The 26,524-nt window shown below is 43.3% G+C and overlaps 1 protein-coding gene across 3 annotated transcripts in view; it reads left to right on the forward strand.

Annotated features, from left to right (window-relative positions):
- HPS3 (HPS3 biogenesis of lysosomal organelles complex 2 subunit 1) overlaps positions 1–26,524 on the forward strand; it is a 96,579-nt gene that overhangs the window by 39,757 nt on the left and 30,298 nt on the right. For all 3 annotated transcript variants that reach the window (XM_077290830.1, XM_077290832.1, XM_077290833.1), the window contains 6 exons: positions 1,335–1,486; positions 2,256–2,361; positions 5,613–5,794; positions 6,852–7,026; positions 8,588–8,818; positions 21,299–21,484. In XM_077290830.1, the coding sequence (XP_077146945.1) occupies positions 1,335–1,486; positions 2,256–2,361; positions 5,613–5,794; positions 6,852–7,026; positions 8,588–8,818; positions 21,299–21,484 (1,032 nt within the window). The remainder of the gene's footprint in view (positions 1–1,334; positions 1,487–2,255; positions 2,362–5,612; positions 5,795–6,851; positions 7,027–8,587; positions 8,819–21,298; positions 21,485–26,524) is intronic.

Here is a 26,524-nt window from a genome sequence, read left to right on the forward strand (position 1 = left end):
CTGCCAATCAGTGGTGAGGGCGGGGTTATACAGAGCTCTGCATTCAGAGAACTGCTAGATCTGCTGCAGAAAAAAAAAACAGCGATTTCATCAAAACTTCACCAAGCAGCCAAGTAAGTGACACATTGCTGGAGTTGGGGTCTCTGCCCCTATATCATGCTGCTCTCAGATGGGTAGCAGAAACCTTCCCTTAAATCAAAAACTCTGTGCTGTATGATCTATGCAGGTAATGCCGGAAGGATCCTTGTGACTCACATTTGGCAGCACTATGGAAAGGGTCACAACAGTGAAAGGGGTTTTGTGACTTGATATTTATGGTGTACTCATGGGATAGGCCATCAATATCAGATATGTGGTGGGTCATTGAGGTTCGATGCTATTTACCAGGTGTGGTGCTGGGACTGAGCAGCAATGCCAGGCATGGCGTCTACTAAATGTACTCAGCTGAGCCTGGCAGATCAGCAGTGCTCCCGGGAGGCAGACGTCAATCGGATTTCATTGATCAAAATTCTGAAAAACTAATTTTTAAAGAAAAAAACAAACATTTTTTGCCCTTATGTTCCCTATATGCTATCTATAAATCTTGGATAACTAATGGCTGGCAGGTCCGCTGACAATTTAATGTGTGTTTGGGCAGTTCGTCTTCCAACGAGATTTTGACACAAAATTTGGGGCAGTAGATCTATGAGATTTGTCAGGGGACACAATATTTGGGCGTGCTATAGATGTGATATTTTTTTTTTCTTCGTTTAAATCGCAGCCAGGTACATCCTCCTCTTTTTCTAAAGCAATAAACATGCAGACTAGACGGATACAAGCATGTATGGGAGATCAGACCCAAATAGCAGTAGTACGACCAACCAGTATGATTAACCTGGTTGTGAAAAATTAAAGTGATATTCCAATCTCCAAGATCCTATCCCAATATGTAGTGGGTGTAATAATATTAGCAAATATCTCCAATTAGAAATGTAGTATAGTTTTTCTGATTCACTATGTCTCTTTCCTCATGTGCAGGCATTGCAGGACCTTAGGTATCCATGGTTACGAGCGCTATCAACTAGCTGTCACTACATCAGTGGTTGTAACCATGGCTACCTAAGGTCCTGCAATGCCTGCACGTGAGTAAAGATGCATACTGAATCTTGGAGATGGGAAATATCCCTTTAAGTAATATTTACGGCTATTGGATAAGACAAAGATTTCATGTATCGGAATTCAGGAGCCGCCTTGTCAGTTTCACTTTCCTGTATATACGTTTTTATTTCCTGGATCCAGTTGGTTTTAGCTTCTCCTCTGTGGCGTTTCTGAACTTCACCCTTTTCCATTCCCAGACGTGCCCGCCGGTATCCCTCAATGTCTGTACACTAAGGATGCAGCTATTTATTGGATTAAAAGCCATCCAGCACTTTAATAACTTCATAATCATCTTGACAAGAGCAGATATTGAGGAATTGGCAAATAAGAAAAGAAAAAACACCAAGAGGTATGTTTTGCCTTTTATACCTGTTTTCTTCTGTATTGGGAAGGAGAACACTGTACTAAAAAAAAACATAAAATACTGCAGTGATCACATGGGCGAGGGTCTCGATCCCCCTATTCTTCCACACTAAACAACATGTCAGGAAAAGTTTAAATTGCGTGACACCGCTCACGTGCCACTGGGCTCGACCAAAACTCCTTGTATCTGAGGGCTTGCAGTGTGGTGGACCTTGGAGTCTGGGGTTTCCTGAAGTAAGAAGCCATTTGTGATCGGACATTTATTATCTAGCCTGTAGATAGGTGAGAAAATGCCTTAAAGGGGGTGTCCAGTGAAGGCAAGTTTTCACCTAGCCATAGGATAGGTAACTAATAACGTATAGATCAATGGGGGTCCGACCACTGTTACCCACTTCGCTTGGCAGAAAGGAACCTTTTATCACTGTTACAATGGAACAGTAGTGTGCATGCTCGACCGCAGATCCATTCATTCTCTATGGTACTGCTGGGAAAAGCAGAGCGTGGCACTCGGCAGTCCCATAGGGGATGAATAGTGCTACAGTCGTGTTTGGGCTCCATTCCAACAGGAATACAAGTTCCCGTTCTGCCGATTGGTGCCAGTCCCAGCCATTGGTCCCTCACCAATCACCGGACAACCCATTTCACAAGAACAGGGCACGATCAGCCAGTTTTTACTATATTCACATTTTTTGCCATAGCTGTCTAGTACCACCCTGCGTGTACATTTATTTATGCTAGCTTATATGTCATTGCAGCCCAAGAAATGTGAGCAGTGTGAAGAAGACCCCCAGTGCGTCCGAGCATGGCTGGAATCTCTACGTTGTAAGCACTACACCTACTCTCCAGCTCTACAAAGAAATGGTATTCATTGGTATTACATACTTTATAGTACAAGTGTGTGTGCATGATGTAATGTATTCACCTTACCAGGGCTGTACAAGATTAGAAGAACATGGCTGATTTGTGGCCTTGTCTGATACTGCAGCTCGGCTTCATTGAAGTAAATGGGGCTGAGGTGCAACACCAGACACAGGCCGTGGACACATGTGCTGCTGCTTTTAAAGAGTGACCAGATTTTTCAAATTTTGTACATTTAAGAAAACAAATAGGCAAGAGTAAAAATGTGTGAAAATAATAGGTGCAGTAGCTCCCTGATAAGTCCTCCTTCATTCCAGCACTTATGCTCCCAATCTTGGTCATCTACTAGATTGTAACGCTGATGTGAGACCTATCCAAGGCACCTAAATAATTCTCCACAGGATTTCATCATGTCACTATTCGGAAAATACAGTCAGCAAGGTTTTTGGTTGCAACATGATTACAACATCATGACCCCAGAAAATGCATCCCAGGACCAAAGAGGTTAACACTAGAGGAATTTTGCATAAAATGTAAATCTTCAATAGTCAATTACCATAATGCAAAAATGAAAATAGGTTTTAGTTAGTGCGTCTTTTTTTTTTTTTGAGTAACTTTATCCAAATATGAAGTGTATAGGACAATAAAAGCTCACTGATTTAATTTCCCCTGGAAGAAGCAAGGCGAAACGCGCTTCGGGGTGGAGAGACACAGTACATTTCCTATCGTGAATACCTCCAGCACTTTTTCTTAGGTAAAGAAAATACATGTTAAAATTATTTATTGTTATGGTGGATCCAGTCTAGGCATTAAAGGGAATCTGTCACCCAAAAATTGGCCTATAAACTAAGGCCATCGGCATCAGGGGCTTATCTACAGCATTCTGTAATGATGTAGGTAAGCCCCCGATGTATCCTGAAAGATAAGAAAAACAGGTTATATTATACTCGCCTAGCGGCGGTCCCGCTGCGGTCCGGTCCGATGGGTGTCGCGGTCCGGCGCCTCCCATCTTCATACAACGTCGTCCTCTTCCTGTCGCGGCTCCTGCGCAGGCATACTTTGTCTGCCCTGTTGAGGGCAGAGCAAAGTACTGCAGTGCGCAGGGAAAGGTTAGAGAGGCCCAGCACCTGCGCACTGCAGTACTTTGCTGCAGTATGAAGATGGGAAGCGCTTGAGCCGGACTGCGACGCCCATCGGACCGGACCGCCCCTGTGTGAGTATAATATAACTTGTTTTTCTCATCTTTCAGGTTACATCGGGGGCTTATCTACAGCATTACAGAATGCTGTGGATAGGCCCCTGATGCCTGTGGCCTTACTTTATAGGCCAATTTTGGGGTGACAGATTCCCTTTAATACTAATAACCTAGTATTATACATATGACACATAATGGGTATATGATTGTAGCCAGGTTGTTAATGAAATCACCGGTTCCTGTGGGTCCATATAACGTTTGTGCATTTGATTTTATGTGGTATTGCCCACTGTTTTCCCATACCTGTTTGGATATTTGTATAATAAAGATTTGATATCTTATATTCCTTATGGACTTTCCAGTTGTCTTTTGGTGTCTTTTCACCCCCCCTTTTTGCCCCTTTCTTTGGTATGATGCCTAAGCTATGGTGATGGGCAGTAGTGGCAGACGTGAAGGTGACTTGTTTGCTTCCATTACATTGAGCACATTATATATAATGCAATCTGGTGGCATCAGATTTGTCGTTCCTTTCTCCCAGTACTAGTGTTCACTTACAAGGTGTATCACTACGACCACAGCAAAGCTTTCACCGCTGCTCCTCGCGGTCATCTTCTGTGAACATAGCATACACCATGTCCTCTCATTCATGTGACGGCGCCTGCTATTCGACGCTCTCTCGATATTCTACTGATTTTAAAAAATAGTCAAGCACAAACCCGCTGCACAGATGTAAAAATCAGAGCGGTGCTGGCAAAGTGCAGAGAAGCAGCGCAAACACTTCCATAAGATTGCAGGAGTAGATTGCGCTGTGCCATGGTCTTTGTAGCACGCGGAGTATCCTCCAGAATGTCTCTCCTCTGCCACATTTACAGCGCTATTGGCATGTAGATGGAAAACAGGAACCTCACTTTATGTTCATTATAGACGACCCAAGAAAGAGGGTCAACAATAAAACGGTAAGATTAATGAAGTGAGTAACTTACACTGATTTACACCTATGGACCCTTTTAATAACTAAAGCTACAGAAGCTTATTAATTGAAAAAGTCCAGTCTGATCCTCTCTTCGTTAATGGAGAATGTTGGCTGTGCAAATAAGACATTCAGCAGCATCCTATAAAGCAATTAGAAGGTAAAGAGTAAAGGTACCTTCACACGAAACGACGCTGCAGCGATAGCGACAACGATGTCGATCGCTGCAGCGTCTCTGTTTGATCGCTGGAGAGCTGTCACACAGACCGCTCTCCAGCGACCAACGATGCCGAGGTCCCTGGGTAACCAGGGTAAACATCGGGTTACTAAGCGCAGGGCCGCGCTTAGTAACCCGATGTTTACCCTGGTTACCATCGTAAAAGTAAAAAAAAAAAAACAGTACATACTCACCATCTGATGTCCGTCAGGTCCCTTGCCGTCTGCTTCCTGCTCTGACTGAGTGCCGCCGTACAGTGAGAGCAGAGCACAGCGGTGACGTCACCGCTGTGCTGTACTTTCACTTTCACTTTGCGGCGCTCAGTCAGTGTGGGAAGCAGACGGCAAGGGACCTGACGGACATCAGATGGTGAGTATGTACTGTTTGGTTTTTTTTACGTTTACGCTGGTAACCAGGGTAAACATCGGGTTACTAAGCGCGGCCCTGCGCTTAGTAACCCGATGTTTACCCTGGTTACCAGTGTAAAATATCGCTGGTATCGTTGCTTTTGCTGTCAAACACAACGATACACGGCGATCGGACGACCAAATAAAGTTCTGAACTTTATTCAGCGACCAGCGACATCACAGCAGGATCCTGATCGCTGCTGCGTGTCAAACTAAACGATATCGCTATCCAGGACGCTGCAACGTCACGGATCGCTAGCGATATCGTTACAAAGTCGTTTCGTGTGAAGGTACCTTTAGCCCAAGTCCAGGAACTGTAAGTCTTGGTAGATGGATGACTGTAAGGATACTGCATTTGGAGCCTTGTGAAATCGTTGGTTGTGTTGCCATACTTTCTGGCCCGAATTTAATTACATACTGTACTGAATTTTCTTGATCATCCATTCTATCTTCTGTCTTTACCAGGTAGAGTACAGCAAGAGATATGAGACCGTGAAGACCCATGGCAGTATTCACCTCCTGAGTGAAGCCCACCTCTTGCTGAGAGCGGCATTATTAAACCCAAATTTGGTGGATTCTGAAGACCAGAGGGAACTGATGGCGGCATTCAGAGAGAGCTGTGCTTACTTGGGAGATTGCTTCAGTAGGTGAGCATTTGGAAATCATATGAAGTCACTAAATCTGCGTGTTATGTATAGTTTTTAGCCCTCTTATGGCGTGATGATTTCATTTTTTTGCTTTAGTTTTTCTTCTCCATATTCGTAAAAATGAGAAGAAAAAATTGCGCTTTATGATGTCACTTTTAGAGATCCATTTATTTTTCCATTGATTACACGGTTTGATGGCTTTTTTTTTTTTTGCATAGGGAACTCATGTTTTTATGGCACCCCAAAATTATTTTCATATATTTAATCATGTTTCACTGCGTTTTTTTGGCAGGAGGTATGGTGACTAGGAAACTGCAAGTCTGGGTTTAAAAATATTAAATAAATATATATATATATATATATATATATATATATATATATATATATATATATATATATATATATATATATATATATCCACAATTATGACCTAAATCTGCAACCTCTTGAGCCTTGATTGCTTGAACCATTTGCTGCAATATAAAAAAATAAATGATGATCTATGAATCCCAGCAAAGATGGTGGTGATGGGGGGCTTTCAGAAGACCCCTGGCTACAGTTTGAAGTCCTCAGCACCCTTGGATGGATCCAGTGGGCTCTAGAACAGTGACAACATTGGAAAGCATTTCATAAATGCCAATATTAGAGATTCACAATGACATTTATATGGGTAACCACAACAATTGAGAACACCGATTCACTGCTGTTAGAGAACCTGAGTCCGCTCCATACACATCTGCCTGACGTGTGATGTACCTGTGTATCACGTCTCGTGAAGGGGTTAAAGCGATTGTCCAATGATGCCACATTGTTCGGATTGATTTTTCCATGCAACTGGTGCATAAGGATGGCACAAAATCCTAAGAATCTGTGCTGGTTGTGGCAGTTTGACTCCCACCTTCTGCAATCTTTTTTTTTTTTTGACAACCCCTTTAAGACATGAGAGAAACAATCCTTTTGAAGGCCTTTATGGATGTATTTGGTTTCATAACTTTGTGTATTATTTTACATATCCCATTAATTCATGTGTATTTTTCCATTCTTTTATGGTTTTCAGCTTCGACACAAAGAATTCCCACCTCGCTCTCCCTTACTACAAAATGTCCTGCTTATCCATGTCCGATGTTATAGATCGTGTCCGGTCTAAAGACTCGCAGCAAGACTACGGGAAAGGCTTCATGTTTTACCTCAAACATTCACTTTATGAAGAACTAGATGAGAAGCTTAGTGACGTATGAATGCCTTTATTTTTGTCCTGTAGAGTCACAAGTTATGCTGCTTTGAAGGGGTTGTCCACCTTTGGGGCCGCCATTTTGTTTCTTAAATGGATGCAATTGAGGCTAAAAATTATTTTTGCAATTGGATATCATTTAAAATTTGTCACATGCTCCTCCATCGACAGCCATTGTATGACCTGGAGAGCCGTGCAGTCTGAGAGGAAATCTGTACTAACAAGGGCAGGAGGAGAACCTGTGACCTATATAATAGTAAGTGCCACAGAATCTCGTTCCCAACACATTTGATAGAATAAAGACAATGTGGCCGATTCTGACACCTCATTCTGCAGCCAGCAACAGACTGTTTAATACAATGGCTATAGGATGCAAATGGTGCAATATTTTTCATGAAAGCCAATGGAAAAAATATTTTTTTTATCTCCAATTGCATGCATTCAAGTAAGAAAAGAATTGGCCACAAAGGTGAATCCCTGGTGTTGGAAAAAAAAAACTAGAACATTTCCTGACTCTAGTGATTTGACTTCTATTGTAATAATAGTTGTAATCAAGCCATATATAGCGCTGATGTAGTTTGAGAAGAGAACTGTAGGAACTGTCTTATAATGGGTAATTTGTACCGGAGTTGGCGCTAGCACATGGGAAGAAGCAGATATGACATGGTCTGTGTCTTCCTGGAATGTCATTTTACCGCTAACTTTACTGTAGTGCACTGTACTTTTCAACAAACTTTGCATAAATTAGTAGTACAAGAAAATGAGAGTTTGTAATATACATTTATAAGAGAAATCCTTTCCTCCCCCGCTTGTCAGCCTCTTCTTTCTCCCCTGCCTCCTAAATTTGTCATATTCTCTGAACATCCAGCTCAGATTTGTTTTGCTCTGAAAAATAGAGCTGCCAGCTCAGTTTGGTGTCATGTGACACAGCTATTATACTCTAAGACGAGGGGAGGAGGAGTGAGGAGCAGGGAGAGGAAACGGGCAGAGGGAGACATTGAAAGATTGTCCTGAGTTTTCTAACAAGTTTTTTACATCACCCAATAGCTGATTGACATCCAGGCACCTCCGTACTGCTGTATAATGTTGTTGGTGCTTCTGTTGCTTCTCTATGGGTGCGACAAAGGAATGAAAACTCATAGTAGCTTGTCTCTTCCCACAAGCTTAGAGTAAATTGAAAATGGAACATGCATAGGAAAAACTGAGGAAAATGCAGGCTACAAGACGTAAATAACCAGATATAGTGTTATTCCTTATATACACACAAGACAGATTATTCTGAAGTTACTTAAAAGTAGTGATTGTATAAGCTAAATCCTACAATAATGTAACTAATAGTCCTGTTGGAATTATATACCCCCTGCTTTCCATTAGTCTCTAATCTGAAATCCTGAAAATATAAAGTCACCGACCGCTACAGTTTTAGCTGTAAAAGCTAATATAACTATGACTCTATGCTTTTATCCAGCAAAAGAAATCGGATGTGTTTATGATCTGTCGCTCGCCTTATCTTAGTGCTTGACGTTTCAGCATGGTTGATTGCTCTGTTTTTCTTCTCCCAGGCGGTGGCGCACACAGTCTTGCAGATTTTTATTGCGACAGAACCAAGCCAGCTGCCTCATGCGTTGTGCAGTCCTTGTATGAGTAATGCTTGCCCCCGAAGAGCATTGGGCTTTTTGGAAACCTTAGAGGCATCAGAACCTTCAGCCCTTATTTCTCTAACAAAAGCAGCCATGGCGCTGAAAATGCAAGATCTTCAGGCTTATGAGGCAGCGATGCAGCGTCATTCAGAGGTATGAAATCATCTGATTACTTGCCGAAGACTGAGAAAAAAATGCACATTTGCTTATGTTGTGGCTGATGATGTAGCGGAAGTTTAGCTGCATGTACCTGGTAACTGATTATTCTCCAGTTAATAGAAAGGTGATCTACCCATAAGTGTGAATGAACGCTCCTAGTCAGAAGCTGCTGAGGGGAACGATGCCCTTGGCAGATCAGAGAGTAGGGAAAGCATTTACCCTAGGTTTCCTAGGAGTGCAGATTACAGCATAGATAGGAAGAAAAGCAGCCTCATGGCTGTCTGCAAGGAGGAGGTAAATCACACACATTTCTCTTTACATGCATACACAGCATCTCTGGGAGACTGCGGTGAGGCAAGGAGGAAATCCTATACTCCTCAGTAGAGATGAGCGAACATCGTCGGCTCCCTCCTTATTCGGCAAGCTGATATAAAAGGAGAACCAAGAGTCAAAACTGGCCAATAAAGGTTCACAAAAAATTGTATTTATTGAAAAAGATCGGTCATTTTAACATCAGTGTACCATACAATAATAAATAATTAGTAAAAAATACGTAGCGACTATATCCATGAATACATCAAAATGATCCAGGTACAAAAACAGAACTGGAGTAAGTGTAATAGACACTATTTTAAATCATGCGTGCAAAAGTAATGCCATCCACACATAGGGTCAGCTATTTAACGCATGCGGTGATTAGACCAAGTGGTATACTTCATATTAGCGATATTCTAAAAATCACCACATGTCCCAAATATACCGGTAATAGCATATAAATCAAAACAAACAAGTGAATTACCCATGTGTGTAAAGAAGTCCTGTCTGCGTCCTGGATCACGTACCCCAACGCGCGTTTCGCGTTCAATCGTTATCGCTTCCTCAGGGGGCTGACCCTATGTGTGGATTGATTACTTTTGCACGCATGATTTAAAATAGTGTCTATTACACTTACTCCAGTTCTGTTTTTGTACCTGGATCATTTTGATGTATTCATGGATATAGTCGCTACGTATTTTTTACTAATTATTTATTATTGTATGGTACACTGATGTTAATATGACCGATCTTTTTCAATAAATACAATTTTTTGTGAACCTTTATTGGCCAGTTTTGACTCTTGGTTCTCCTTTTATATCATTATTTGTAGTAAGAGTCGCCATAGATGTTTATATAATATTCTTAACTGACGCTTTTTTTGCCTATTTATTCGGCAAGCTATAGCGCTTGGCTTACAAACGAAAAATAACCCCCGTAAAAATGGAATACTTTATTAAATAACACACTAAAACCGAAAAAAACCCTATCTAATAGGTCAGTATTTCAGGGGAAAAGGATATAATCCCCTATACTCAATATATAGATAACCAATGCTGGTAGAATACCACACATAGATAATTTAAATATCCTATAAAAGTGATATAACACTCGTGATATACACTATTTAGCTGTAAGGGTATATGAGTACAAGTGCAATATCCCTAACAACTAAAAAAATATTTAACCCTAAGGACTGATCCTACTTAGATGCGGAGGTTGGCACCCTAAGAAAAATGCGAGAATGGCGCCCCCGCTCGTACGATGACTAGATAGGGCTGCCCTATCTTTCTGTATATCTACATACTGCCATGCTGTTATCTTGACTCTCCTGATGAACCCAGGCATGTGGGGGAAACGCGTCGAGAGGTGTTTTGCAGATTTTGTTCGCCCTGAGTCACTTTGTGAGCCACTATTCCTGGACGAATGATCGGCTGGGGATGACTAATGCAGCAGATGAGTATACTATCATCATCATGAATATGTATCTCTGGCATTAACTGCATTTCCCATTGAGCTGGCTTTATCAGTTTATGACAATTCATATCTAGGTGTATGTGGTGGCGTGCTTTGTTATTTATCGTATGGTATGAGTATTCTTATTGATTATTAGTCAGTCTATAACAGTGCTGGTTACACATTACATATGTATCTGTTGTTACTTGTCCTATGGTTTCTATTTATTATTATTTTTGTGTCATATCTAGTGATATTGTAGTTAGGACATCTATCCTTTAACCTTACATCACACTGTGGGGGTTGGGCCTGAGATGTTGTATAGTTGGTATCACATATTTTCACACGTTGTTATCAGCCACCTGGCCTTCTGTTTCAAATCCTATCCCTTATAGGGAGATAGTAGGAGACCAGGGATAGTCATCGTACGAGCGGGGGCGCCATTCTCGCATTTTTCTTAGGGTGCCAACCTCCGCATCTAGGTAGGATCAGTCCTTAGGTTTAAATATTTTTTTAGTTGTTAGGGATATTGCACTTGTACTCATATACCCTTACAGCTAAATAGTGTATATCACGAGTGTTATATCACTTTTATAGGATATTTAAATTATCTATGTGTGGTATTCTACCAGCATTGGTTATCTATATATTGAGTATAGGGGATTATATCCTTTTCCCCTGAAATACTGACCTATTAGATAGGGGTTTTTTTTCGGTTTTAGTGTGTTATTTAATAAAGTATTCCATTTTTACGGGGGTTATTTTTCGTTTGTAAGCCATTTTGTCTTTCCCTTGGTAATAAAAAATTTTTTGTATAGTAAGCCCCCAAGCTATAGCGCTTACCGAAGAAGCTGCATCAGTAGCCTGAATACCTGGATCGCTCCCGATGATCAGCTGTTCGGTGCCGCAGCTGCCTGTGTCTCAACCGTGTGACAGTCACAACACACAGGCATGCATTGAGATTGTCACACAGCCGCCACACATGCAGCTGCGGCACCAAACATCTGATCATCGGGAGCGCACCAGGTATTCAGGTTACTGATGCAGCTTCTTCGGTAAGCGCTATAGCTTGCCGAATACGGAGGGAGCCGACGATGTTTGCTCATCTCTACTCCTTAGCACATTGACTGATGGCACAAGGGAGACCAGATCTTTCCTGAGCTGTGGAAATCAGCCCAAGAATGAAGCTCTGCTGATACACGAGAGCTAGTGAAGGTAGCATTACCATGGACACACAGACCTCATATCCAACAGGTGTTACTGGAGGGACACATCCACGTGAGAAGAGTCTGGGACTAAGGCCACATTCACACGATCGCTATTTTACATCAGTATTTGTAAGCCAAAATCAGGAGTAAGTGAAAAATGGTGCATGTGTTTCTATTATACTTTTCTTTATCTGATTGTTCCACTCCGGATTTTGTCTTACAAATCCTGATGTAAAATACTGATCAAATACTGAATGTGTGAAGAGCAGCTTACCTGGTGGCTGAAAGTGAATGAACGAATGGATATTGTAGACTGCAACAAACATGCAAACTATTTTTTCCATGTCAAAGCTGACCAGTTTTTCACAATGATGATGTATGGACAGAACAGGGCATTATGTTTGGGATGAATTTAGACCAAATCACCATAACTTTATCAACCTTTACACTTAAAGGGGTTGTCCACTACTAGGACAACCTCTTCTTGATCAAAATTTTTGGCCCCCCATAAAATAATAAGGCTATGTTCACACGCTGCGGGTTTTGCTGCGGACCCGCAGCTGTTTTGCAGCTGCGGGTCCACATCCTTTTTCCATGTAGGTTACAGTACAATGTAACCTAATGGAAAACAAAACCCGCTGTGCCGACGATCCTTTTTTTCTGTGGAAAATCCGCGCGGATTTTCTGCAGAAAAAAAGAAGGAGCATGTCACTTCTTGGTGCAGAATCGCAGCGATTCTGCACCCATAGAAATGCATTGAACCGCTAACTTCCCGCATGGGGCTGTGCCCACGTTGCGGGAAGTTAAGCGGATAATGTGCGGGTGGTACCCGGGGTGGAGGAGAGGAGACTCTCCCCCTAGTCCCTGGGAACCATATTTGGGTGTAAAAAAAAGAATTAAAATAAAAAATCATGCTATACTCACCTCTCAGCGCTGCCCGCGGCATCCGGTCTCAGTTGCTGTGCCGAACAGGACCTGTGGTGACGTCGCGGTCACATGACCGTGATGACGCCGCGGTCACATGACCGTGACGTCACGAAGGTCCTTGTCGGCACAGCCGCTTGCAGCGCCGGGGAGATCGCGACGTCAGAGGGTGAGTATAGCCAATTTTTATTATTTTTTACATTACTATTGATGCTGCATATTGCTGCATATGCAGCATCAATAGTACAGCAGTAATCCCGCAGCGGAAACCGCGATAAATCTGCAGGGATAACCGCAGCGGGTTTGCCCTGCAGATTTATCAATTCCGCTGCGGGATTAACCCGCAGAGGAACCCGCAGCGTGTGAACGTGGCCTAAAGCCTATACTCCACTCCCCGTCCGGCGCTGTGTCCGTGGTGTCGGCACTCACTCTCCCAGGGCTCCTGTGCAGGCAGTTGTTGTGACTCAATCAGCGTTGGTGTCACTGTCTCCACCTTCAAACAAATCGAACAATAAGAGGAAGTCTGAGCTGCAGCTGCTGATCTCTGATTTTCTCTTCATGTTCAATTTGACAGGAGGTGGAGACAGTGACGCTGATTGGCGCCGGGGTTGCAGCGCCCCAGAGTCCTGGTCGTTGCAGTAATGTTGTTCTTCCACCAGGGGGAGTGATATTACGTCTGATGGCAATAAAGGAGATCTTCTTACCAGGTATCACAAACCATACGCCACACTTCACACTCCAGACCACCAGGGGAGCCTTGCTCCTATCTACTAGGGCACTCCTCACAGTTAGGGTAAAACTGATGGGCTGGATAGAAAGTTAGTCAGAAGCTGACTGGGCTTTGCCTCAGGCCATCAGTCATACGGGTTTGTCCTATCCATACCATCTGGGGGACAGAGAGGAAGACATAACATCTAGAACATCTACACCAGTTGTGAGGACCTTACCGAGAAGCTCGGCAGGGAGGTACTACAACACACAGGCGCTAGTAGGAAGGCTACTGATTTCCACCTGGATAAGGGGACTCTGGATTTGCCTTCGGACCGGCCGGACTCAGCCAGCCCTGTGGTCTGTACCCTGGACTGTGGATGCTGAAGTCTTCAGTAAAGGTAAAGAGACTGCACCCTTGTGTCCTCGTTCTTCACTGCGCCTTACACCATCCACCATCACCATCTACACACTGGGAAGCCCTGGGGACATACTTCACCTGTGGGAAGGTATACCATCTAGCTGCCATTACATCACCCCAGCGGACCCCTAAGCAGCATCGGTCACCCTGACCGAATACCACAGGTGGCGTCATGAACATTATCCCTTTAAAGACCTTTCCCCCATTTATCAACGGACGCCCCTAGGGCCACGGACCGGGTCAGCCACCGTGACATCCCCACTGAGAACCGAAGGACCCGGTACTGAGTACCCCATCGCCCTTACGTGGGGGCGCTCCAGGGTCACCGGTCACAGCAACACGGAATCCCCGGGCAGAGCGAGTGATGACACCGCAACAACAGTGCCGCCATGGGAGGGGAGGAGTATAAGCTTTGACAAGAAGTTGTACAAGTAGTGGACAAGTTCCTTAAGTAATAGATATGGAAGGAATTGTGTCTGTTATATTCAGGCCCTATTCACACGTCAGTATTTCTTTCATGTTCTGTCAGTGTTGTTTTTATTTAATTTTTCACGTGAGAAAAACATATGTCTTGTGCAGATGGCAATAATGGACACAGACCAAAACAAGATTCAGCACACTGGTGGAAAACAGCCTGTGGAAAATATTACTGATGCTTGAATAAAGCCTCATTCTATTTTATTTTATTTTATTTTTTTTCTTCATTTTACTTTAGCCACTTATGTAATATACGTTGTATTTATCAAACAACCATAAACATCCCTTTATTTTCTTCTCGAGTAGTAAACTGCATTCAGTATAAGGCTGTGTGCCCACATTGCATTTTTAAGCGTTCCCGCCACGTTTTTCCGCTGCGGAAACGCTTAAAAAAACGCATCCCATTAATTTGTATTGCATTCCACAACTGCTGCGCCCATGCTGCATATTTTTCCGCAGCGGAATCACTTCGCGGTAAAGTACACAGCATGTTCATTTATTTTGCGGAATCGCGGTGATTCCGCCGCCATAGACTTGTATTGGAACGCTTGAAATCCACAAATATTTAAAATGTTTGTGGATTTCAAGCGCATTTGCTGCGGCTTTGTAAATCAAAACCGCAGCAAATAGGAAGTGACATCATGGGCATCCATCATGATGCCATCTCATGAGCATCCCATAATCCAGGAAGACGAGAATCCCAGATCATTCCGGTCTTCCTGGATGATGGCTGTTAACATGGACTGGTATGATCGCATGGCGCTGGATGTTCCTTTCATGATCAGTGTGGTAAGTGTGTGTGTGTTGTATTTGCGTCATTTGTGTGTAACTAGACATAGGCCGATGAGACTACTACTCCCATCGGCCTATGTCTGTTCTCCTTTGGTGGCAGAAGTATCAGCTCGATGGGAGCAGTATTTCCCATAGAACTGTTCCTGCTGTAAGAAAAACATGCTTTTTTTTTTTTTTTTTTGCCCCCCCCCCCCCCATTTTTCAAATATTCCTCCCCCCTTATTCCTTTTTTTTTAGCATGGCCCATTATTATTAATTCCATCCCTTTTTTTCCCCATTTATTTATTTATTTATTATTTTTTTTTAATTTGTCCCCAAAATAAATTTGCATTGGTGGCCAGTGGTTACCTGTGGAAATAAATTATACATACCTGTCCCCGCCGATCGCCACCTAAAATAAAATAAAGAAAAAAAATACCATATACTTACCTAGACACCTAATTCCCCGAAGCCCTCGTTCACTTTAAAATAAAAGTAAAATAACAATCCTCAAAAGATACCTACCCTCCGTAGAATCCATTTTAAACGAGTGTCCCACAATGATCTAAAGTTAGATCTAAACATAACGTGGCTGCTCTAAGCAGCCGCTGCCGATACAATGACGGGGCCGTAAAGTGACCCCATTTTTTGTATAACTATAACGAGTTCACCCGAGTGCATCCCCGGTCAGCCGGGGAGCCTGCACAGAGATGATTTAATTCATTCTGCAGTGGTTTACAGCGGTGCCGGTAGCATTAGCATCAGTCCCTGTTGTAAACTAGTTAACCCTTTGTGATGGATTTACGGCGTGGGACCTGACTGTACTGTGGAGAGGTATGGATACTGTTGCTTTTTTTTTTTGATAAGCAGAATAATAAATTTTGTCAAAAACTTGGTGTGATTATTTCACTAAAAGATTTTTTAATTAATGTGTCTTTTTTTAACCCTTTACTATTCTAGGGTTAACCCCTTAATCCCATATGACGTACTATTCCGTCAAGGTGACCTGGGACTTAATTCCCAGTGACGGGATAGTAGGTCATATGCGATCGGCCGCGCTCACGGGGGGATCGCGGCCGGGTGTCAGCTGACTATCACAGCTGACATCCGGCACTAATCCGGTCACTGGCCGCCCCCGGCACATTAACCCCCGGCACACTGCGATCAAACATGATCGCAGTGTTCCAGCGGTATAGGGAAGCATCGCGCAGGGAGGGGGCTCCCTGCGGGCTTCCCTGAGACCCTCGGAGCAACGCGATTTGATCGCGTTGCTCCGAGCGTCTCTTACCTCCTCTCCCTGCAGGCCCCGGATCCAAAATGGCCGCGGGGCTGCATCCGAGTCCTGCAGGGAGGTGGCTTACCAAGCACCTGCTCAGAGCAGGCGCTGGTAAGCCTGCAGCACTGTAAGTCAGATCGCTGATCTGACAGAGTGCTGGGCAAACTGTCAGATCAGCGATCTGTGATGTCCCCCCCGGGACAAAGTAAAAAAGTTTAAAAAAAAAAAAAAACACTTCCACATGTGTAAAAAAAAAAAAAATGTTTCCCATAAATACATTTCTTTATCTAAATAATAAAAAAAAAAAACAATAAAAGTACACATATTTAGTATCGCCGCGTCCGTAATGACCGGACCTATAAAACTGTCCCACTAGTTAACCCCTTCAGTGAACACCGTTAAAAAAAAAAAAAGAGGCAAAAAACAACGCTTAATTATCATACTGCCGAACAAAAAGTGGAATAACACGCGATCAAAAAGACAGATATAAATAGCCATGGTACCGCTGAAAACATCATCTTGTCCCACAAAAAACGAGCCGCCATACAGCATCATCAGCGAAAAAATAAAGTTATAGTCCTCAGAATAAATCGATGCCAAAATAATTATTTTTTCTATAAAATAGTTTTTATCGTATAAAAGCGCCAAAACCTAAAAAAAATTATATAAATGAGGTATCGCTGTAATCGTACTGACCCAAAGAATAAAATTGCTTTATCCATTTTACCAAACGTGGAACGGTATAAACGCCCCCCCCCCCCCCCCCCACCCCCACCCACCAAAAAGAAATTCATGAATAGCTCTTTTTTGGACATTCTGCCTCACAGAAATCGGAATAAAAAGCAATCAAAAAGATGTCACGTGCCCGAAAATGTTACCAATAAAAACGTCAGCTCGTCCTGCAAAAAACAAGACCTCACATGACTCTGGACCAAAATATGGAAAAATTATAGGTCTCAAAATGTGGAGACGCAAAAACTTTTTTGCTATAAAAAGCGTCTTTTAGGGTGTGACAGCTGCCAATCATAAAAATCCGCTATAAAAACGCTATAAAAGTAAATCAAACCCCCCTTCATCACCCCCTTAGTTAGGGAAAATTAATAAAATTAAAAAAAATGTATTTATTTCCATTTTCCCGTTAGGGCTAGGGTTAGGGCTAAGGTTAAGGCTAGGGTTAGGGTTGGGGCTAAAGTTAGGGTTAGGGTTGGGGCTAAAGATAGGGTTAGGGTTTGGATTACATTTACGGTTGGGATTAGTTAGGGGTGTGTCAGGGTTAGGGGTGTTGTTAGCGTTACCGTTGGGATTAGGGTTAGGGGCATGTTAGGATTAGGGTTTCAGTTAGAATTGGGGAGTTTCCACTGTTTAGGCACATCAGGGGCTCTCCAAACGCGACATGGCATCCGATCCCAATTCCAGCCAATTCTGCGTTGAAAAAGTAAAACAGTGCTCCTTCCCTTCTGAGCTCTCCCGTGTCAAAACAGGGGTTTACCCCAACATATGGGGTATCAGCGTACTCAGGACAAATTGGACAAAAACTTTTGGGGTCCAAGTTCTCGTTACCCTTGGGAAAATAAAAATTTGGGGGGCTAAAAATCATTTTTGTGGGGAAAAAAAAGATTTTTTATTTTCACGGCTCTGCGTTGTAAACGGTAGTGAAACACTTGGGGGTTCAAAGTTCTCACCACACATCTAGATAAGTTCCTTGGGAGGTCTAGTTTCCAATATGGGGTCACTTGTGGGGGGTTTCTACTGTTTGGGTACATCAGGGGCTCTGCAAATGCAACGTGCCGCCTGCAGTCCAATCCATCTAAGTCTCCATTCCAAATGGCGCTCCATCCCTTTCGAGCTCTGTCATGCGCCCAAATGGTGGTTCCCCCCACATATGAGGTATCAGCGTACTCAGGACAAATTGGACAACAAATTTTGGGGTCCACTTTATCCTGTTACCCTTGTGAAAATACAAAACTGGGGGCTAAAAAATCATTTTTGTGAAAAAAAAAAAAAATTATTTTCAAGGCTCTGCGTTATAAACTGTAGTGAAACATTTGGGGGTTCAAAGCTCTCAAAACACATCTAGATAAGTTCCTTAGGGGGTTTACTTTCCAAAATGGTGTCACTTGTGGGGGTTTTTAATGTTTAGGCACATCAGGGGCTCTCCAAACGCGACATGGTGTCCCATCTCAATTCCAGTCAATTTTGCATTGAAAAGTCAAACGGCGCTCCTTCCCTTCCGAGCTCTGCCATGTGCCCAAACAGTCGCTTACCCCCACATATCGGGTATCAGCGTACTCAGGACAAATTGCACAACAACTTTTGGGGTCCAATTTCTTCTCTTACCCTTGGGGAAATAAAAAATTGGGGGCGAAAAGATCATTTTTGTGAAAAAATATGATTTTTTTATTTTTACGGCTCTGCATTATAAACTTCTGTGAAGCACTTGTTGGGTCAAAGTGCTCACCACAGATCTAGATAAGTTCCTTAAGGGGTCTACTTTCCAAAATAGTGTCACTTGTGGGGGGTTTCAATGATTAGGCACATCAGGGGCTCTCCAAACGCAACATGGCGTCCCATCTCAATTCCAGTCAATTTTGCATTGAAAAGTCAAATGGCGCTCCTTCCCTTCCGAGCTCTGCCATGCGCCCAAACAGTGGTTTACCCCCATATATGGGGTATCAGCGTACTCAGGACAAATTGTACAATAACTTTTGGGGTCCATTTTCTCCTGTTACCCTTGGTAAAATAAAACAAGTTGGAGCTGAAATAAATTTTGTGTGAAAAAAAAGTTAAATGTTCATTTTTATTTAAACATTCCAAAGATTCCTGTGATAAACTTCTTGAATGTGGTTTTGAGCACCTTGAGGGGTGCAGTTTTTAGAATGGTGTCACACGGGTATTTTCTATCATATAGACCCCTCAAAATGACTTCAAATGAGATGTGGTCCCTAAAAAAAAAAAAATGGTGTTGTAAAAATGAGAAATTGCTGGTCAACTTTTAACCCTTAACTCCCTAACAAAAAAAATGTTGGTTCCAAAATTGTGCTGATGTAAAGTAGACATGTGGGATATGTTACTTATTAAGTATTTTGTGTGACACATCTCTGTGATTTAAGGGCATAAAAATTCAAAGTTGGAAAATTGCAAAATTTTCACCAAATTTCCATTTTTTTCACAAATAAACGCAAATTATATCGAAGAAATTTTGCCACTATCATGAAGTACAATATGTCACGAGAAAACAATGTCAGAATCGTCAAGATCCGTTGAAGCGTTCCAGAGTTATAACCTCATAAAGGGACAGTGGTCAGAATTGTAAAAATTGGCCCGGTCATTAACGTGCAAACACCCTCGGGGCTTAAGGGGTTAATAATGATAGGTGTCTTATTGACACCTCTCCATTACTAACCCGGCTTAAATAGCAAGGTGACATTAACCCATTATTACCCCATATGCCACCACTACAAGACAGTGGGATGAGAGAGGCTAAGTGTCAGAAAAGGCGCATCTTATAGATGCACCTTTTCTGGGGTGGCTGGGGGTAGATTTTTGTTAGCCGGGGGGGGGGGGGGGCAAAAACAGTGGTCCCTCTCTAGGCTATTAATATCTGCCCTCTCTCACTGGCTTTCCCTCTCTGGCAGAAAAAATTGTGTGGGAGCCCACACAAGCTGCTAAATTTATTGAACATTTACATCAAAAAATAGTTTTGATATGACATGGTTTACTGTATGTAAACCAAGTGTCATATCATGTCTGGTTCTGTAATGATTTTTGCGCTAGGGTTAGGGCTAGGGTTGGGATTAGAAACAAGAAAATAAAATGGAGAAGAGGGGTTGGACTAGGAAATTACCTAATTGGAGCCTTTTTTTTGTCCCAACTTTATTTGTGCTCAAAAACGCTTAACGCTTAGAAAAACGAATCAAAATCCGCATGCGTTTTCCCTGGCAAGGGTGTGCAGTTTTGATGAGGAAAAATCTCTTTCTATTCTGCAACGTGGGCACATAGCCTAAGAGCAAGTGATGACACTGCAGTGGTGTCATCGCTTCATACACTAATGGATGTAACTGTAATGTGTGACCCAGTCTGATAACTTTGGCCTCACAGATCATTGGGGTAGGCCACTGCTTTACTAGCCCCTATCATGGGAGCAAAGTGCCGGAGGTAACCCCTCTACTAAATATTGTGCCTTCTCAAATCCTGCTGTAGCAGCTCCTCTGGTCACACGATCTCTGGCTGAGGATCCTGACTTCTGGGATGTCAGGTACCTAAGAGCTTTGGAAAATGTCAGGTGGGCGTGGCTTGCATGTTGGTGGGCAGACCTTCATTCAGCAGAGCTCACTGTACCTGTGCATGCTGTTGCAGACCCAGCTCTTCCTGCTGTCTGTATGTGCACACACCCTGTGTAATGTATATACACCCTGCTGTATTCCCTCTATTATATGAATACATTCATATCCCTCATCCCATCCATCCACCCATCCCAGTCACTCAAACAGTAAGGGATAATCTTTATTGCCAGAGCTGCTGTTCTTGTGTTTTGCATGTGTCTTCTAGTACCTGAATGTGTGTCTTGTGCAGGTTACTGTGCTGATGCAGGTAGAAACTCTGGGGGAGGAATGTGAGCGGTTTAGGTGGAGTTACAGGTCTGCGCTCACTTGTGGCTTGTAGCTTAACACAAGGAATGGTGGAAACTGAAGTCAGAAAGGAGCAGATGATTCTGCAGAGGAAGTGAGAGCTGGTGCCAGGGCACAGGAAGCAAAAGAGGTACAAAACAAATGAAAATGAGCAAAAAAGGTATATTGGGAACATTAGGGCTATTATCCTTAGGCATTTAAGGAAAAAACGGTGATTTAGGTAATTAAACAATCTCTTTATTCATTGCCCTAGAGATGTGCATGTAAATTTTACGATTTTTCTGCTTTCAGATGCAGCTTCTGTACGGTTTCCTGGATGAACCGAGGCTTATTATAAGACGTAGAGAAAGAGAGATCATACCCACAGAAATGGCATTACACTTCCGAGACACACTGCCTGGACTCCTTGTAGCGATTCTGGTGGCTTTTCATGAAAACAGTAAAATTATTCTGAAAGAAGCAGAGTCCTTCTTTAAGGTTTTATCCTTGATTTTTTTTTTTATTTACTAATTTTTTTAAGTGATCTTGCAGGCTGAAACAATTTGTTCCTAATTATCAAAGCAGAGAGACTTTCCATAGGAATTCTGTTCATTCTCACATCTATAGAACCAAATTCCTCACATATACAGTTTTTTGTATATCCTTATTATACTGTGCTCCTTGTCATGTTTTCTAATGTTATTACGCTGGCATTTGATCAACTACCCTGAACCCTTTCGCGAACTTCAGATTTTCCGTTTTTGTGTTTTCGTTTTTTGGGCCCTTTTTCCCCAGAGCCAGAACTTTTTTTTTTTTTTTTTTTAACATCAATATGTGTATCTTGATTTTTTTTTTTTCTTTTATTTTGAATGAGGCAAAAGGGATGATTTCAACTGTTTTATATATTTTTTTTTTTCTACACTTTTTGCTTCCAGTAGTCCCCTTAGGAGGCCTGAAGGTGCAATCATCTGATCGCTGTGGTACATATAGCAGGGCTCCAGCCTTGCTATGTGTAGCAGAAATCATCAGATCAACTTTTTACTGTATCTGGTAGTGCCCTTGGGGTACTTGAACCTGCGATCATCCAATCACTTGCACTAATATACAGCAATAGCAAAGTATTTCTGTATATAGAACGAATAACTGTCTCCTATGATTACCAGCAAGAAGCTGGCATTCACTGGTGTATCGTCAGCGGGCCCCCAGCCATCATTGCAATCACGGATGAGCTGTTAGAATAGGGTGCCCCCCCAGGACGCTTGCTGTAAATGCTCTGCTCCACTCACGGTAGATGATGGCCAAATGAAACAGCCATCATCTACTGGAAATAGGGCAGGCTCCGCTCCTGAGCTCCCTCCATTTATTCCTGTCTGAGGAGCGCCATGCATGTACGGTGTTGGTTGTGAACGGGTTAAGGGTGTCAGAAAATAAAACCTTTTCACTGTGAATAGCATAATAACGATTTCTGATATGCTAATACGCTTCGTGTATCGTTTCCTTGCAGTTTTCAAGATCCCGGTCATTTCTTCCAGATGATGTGATGGAGTCATAGCTTCAATTTACTTTTCAGGACTCTTTCCATCACATTATCAGGACAATTTTTACCCTCTGAAAAAGAATGAAAACCATGAGGAATTAACATTGAAAATAATACAGAATTAAACATATTAACTATATATAAAAAATTTACTTTTTCTCTTGCTTTTTTTCCTTCATAAGCATCTTTAATACTCTTACTGACTGCATTAAGGCTGCTTTCACACTAGCGTCGGCACGGAGCCGTCACTATGTTTCGGCCCGACGCGCGTTGTGAAAATAATGCCCGACGTGGGCAGCGGAAGCAGTCTTACGACGCTCCCGCTGCCCCATTGTAGGGTCCGGGGAGGAGGGGGCGGAGTTTCAGACGCGCATGCGCGGTCGAAAATGGCGGGCACGACGCGCAAAAAAGTTAAATGTTACTTTTTTTGTGCCAACGGTACGCCAAAATACGACGCAACCGTCGCACGACGGTTGCGACGTGTGGGCATACGTCGCAATGCGTCGCTAATGTTAGTCTATGGGGAAAAAAGGCATCCTGCAGACAACTTTGCAGGATGCGTTTTTTTCTCCTAAACGACGCTTTGCGACGTATACAAAACAACGCTAGTGTGAAAGTAGCCTAAAACGGCAGTGGCTAAGGGGCCTTATTTTCTCACCGCCATTTTAAAACGGTGATCAGGAATAAGGGGATAGCGGCCCCCAGAATTGGAAATTCTTTGCAGTCTCCGCTACCGGGGGTAGCTGAGACACTAGAGAACATGGCTGGTTTTTACGGTGCCTTATCATGTGATCGTCGTTATTCATTGAATAATGTAAAACAATGGCGGGCGCATGCACAGTGCGTCTGCCAATATCTGCCTCCCTGCACCTAGCAGCAGTGAGAAATTTGGGGCTAAAGCAAGATTTTAGGGGTAAAATAAAAATGTTTATTTTTTTCATTCCACTTTGCATTAATTCCTGTGTAGCAACTGAAAGAGACACTTTTTTTTTTTTTTTTTTTTTGTAAATTTGCTGAAAAAATTAGAAATTGCTGCTAAAGTTTTAACTGCTTGGATAACAAAAAAGAAAATTGTTTCAAAAATAATGCAGACGTAAAGTAGACATGTGGAAAATGTCATTTATTAATTATTTTATGTGGCATAACCATCTGATTTAAGGGCATTCAAAATTTAAAGTTTGAAAATTGTGAAATTTGCTAAAAAATTTTTGTCAAATTTTCAATATTTTAAAAAATACATATCTATCAAAAATGAAGAGACCACTGCAAAATGTTCAGTTTGTCTGATTTATCTCTTTATAGGTATATTTTTGAGTAAAATGTAAATTGCTCTTTTATTCTATAAACTACTGACCACATGGCTCCGAATTTCCAAGCAATACATTTTGTATTTATTTTCAGAAAATTAGAAATATTCAAAATAACAAAAAATGCATTGCTTGCAGACCTCAAATAATGCTAAGAAAACAAGTTCATAATCATATAGAAACAGCAATACTAATGTTTTAATTCGTAAAGAGTTCAGAAATCAATATTTTGTGGAATAACCATGATTTTTAATGACCACTTTCATTCATCTTGGCATGCTTTCCATCAGTCTTTCACAATGCTTTTGGGTGACCTTATGCCACTCCTGGTGCAAAAATTTTAAGCAGTTCTTTGTTTGATGGCTTGTGACTATCCATCTTCCTCTTGATTGCATTCCAGAGGTTTTCAATGGAGTTCAGGTCTGGAGATTGGGCTGCCCATGGCAGGGATTTGATGTGGTGGTCCTTCATCCACACATTGATTGACCTTGCTGTGTGGCATGGCGCATTGTCCTGCTGGAAAAACCAGTCCTCAGAGTTGGTGAACATTGCCTGAGCAGAAGGAATCAACTGTTTTTCCAGGATAACCTTGTATGCGGCTTGATTGATACGTCCTTCGCAAAGAACAACCTGCCCAATTCCAGCCTTGCTGAAGCATCCCCAGATCATCACCGATCCTCCATGAAATTTCACAGTGGGTGCAAGACACTGTGGCTGGTATGCCTCTCCAGGTCTCTGTCTAACCACTAGACGACCAGGTGTTCAGCAAGGCTGAAAATTAGACTGATCAGAGAAGATTACCTTACTCCAGTCCAATCCTTATGGTCTTTGGCAAACTTCAGCCTGGCTCTCCTTTGCTTCTCATTGATGAAAGGCTTTTTTTCTAGCTTTACATGACTTGAGTCCTGCCTCTAGGAGCCTGTTACGAACTGTTCTTGCCGTGCACTTCACACCAGCTGCGTTTTGCCATTCCTTTTGTAGGTCACTTGATGTCATCCTGCGGTTGCTGAGTGACATTCCAATAAGATGACTGTCATCCCGGTCAGTGGAGAGTTGTTTGGACTGAAATTTTAAGGATGGAGGCAACATGGCGCTCACTGTATCCCTCTGCTAGTAAAGCCAGAATTGATCCCTTCTTTTCCTCAATTAACACTTTTCTTTTCAACTCCTTTGGCATGGATAAAAGTTATTTACTCTGTCGCCTCATTGGGGGACACGGGACCATGGGTGTTATGCTGCTGTCCACTAGGAGGCGACACTATGCATATTCTGAAAAAGATTAACCGTGGCTCCTCCTCTGCAGTATACACCCCTGGACGGCGTCAGCCTTCTCCAGTTTTTCATTAGTGTCGCATAGGAGGCACACCTAAGATTTTTTACTCCGTTTTTTTCCGACGGATTACAGATGAAGAAAAGTGGGTCTCCTGTGAGACTCCCGGCATGGCTCCTTCCTCGGCCCCCTATTATGGGGTGCCCGGTTGAAGTGGAGATGGCTATTCCCCATGTCGCTCCTTCCCCAGTCCCTCTGGTGCTGGTTCGAAGTCGAGACCCCCCTCCTTCCTAAATTCCTTTTGTTTTCTGGGTTGAGGTCGAGGCGAGGATAAAGGCCCCTGAAGGTGACAACTGCACCCTCCCTATTCCCCTTCTGGGGGCATTAGGTTGAGACGCCTCAGGTAGGGCCTGTACAGGCAGCACTCTGAAGCTCCCAGCAATGGGCCAGCACACTGCGCCTGCATCCAGGGACCCCAGCCCAGCTGCGGGCTCATGTCTGGGCCGGGGGGAGTGCAGGCAGGCATGGTACAATAGAGACACAGGGCTCCCTGCTCCCCTGTCTCTGCGGCAGCACCAGCTCTATACTGCCTCAGGGGGACCCCTCACAGGGCCCCCCTTCCGCTTATAACCCTACCGCTATCCTGCCGTTAAATCCGGGGGGTCCGGTTCAGATCCGAACCCCCCCGGACTTTCACGCCGGCCTGGAGCCTTTCTGGGCATCAGGCATCTAATTTAGGCCCCAGCTTCGGCCTAGCTGAAGCCGCCGCCTCCTCTCCGCCCCCCGGCCCGCCCCTCGGATGACAAATATGACACTCTACAGTGTCATAGAGGGGGTGGATCAAGACAGGGCGCGTTTTTACACAGCTTTGCCGCCTTTTTTCTCAGCTCTCCACCCCTTCTCCCCCTGCCTCTTCTCCTCGGCCGCCATTTCTACTGCAGCAAGGACTAACCCTGCATCTCCCGGTCAGCAGGACCAGGCCAGCCAGTCTCTAGGGGGCACAGGACTGTGTATCTTCTGCGCTGGACCTAGGGGCAAACTGGTGGGGTAAGATCACAGCAAATCCATATTCCCTATAAGGCTCCCCTATAGGGTCCTCTGCATAGCTACCCCTGTAGGGTCCTCTGGAGGCCCTTCCTCACTCTGTGCACTATGCCGGGCTCAAGGTCCAGGAGAACCAGGCAATGCTATTATGCATTCTGCACAGCCTGCAGGACCGCTCTCCCCAGTAGCAGCAAGGACTGCATCCAGACTACTGCGTCAGAGCCCCAAGAAGCCCCTGCCAATGTCTCGGTGTCTAATGCCTCGCCAGAATGGGTCACTCAGAGGTCGCAATCTATGAAGCAGTCTATAGATAACAAACCTCCACATTGCTTCAGGCTCTGCAGAGTCATGCCTCGGCTATGACCATTACCCAGCAAAGG

Source organism: Ranitomeya variabilis, chromosome 2, assembly GCF_051348905.1.
Source record: "Ranitomeya variabilis isolate aRanVar5 chromosome 2, aRanVar5.hap1, whole genome shotgun sequence".
Taxonomy (NCBI): domain Eukaryota; kingdom Metazoa; phylum Chordata; class Amphibia; order Anura; family Dendrobatidae; genus Ranitomeya; species Ranitomeya variabilis.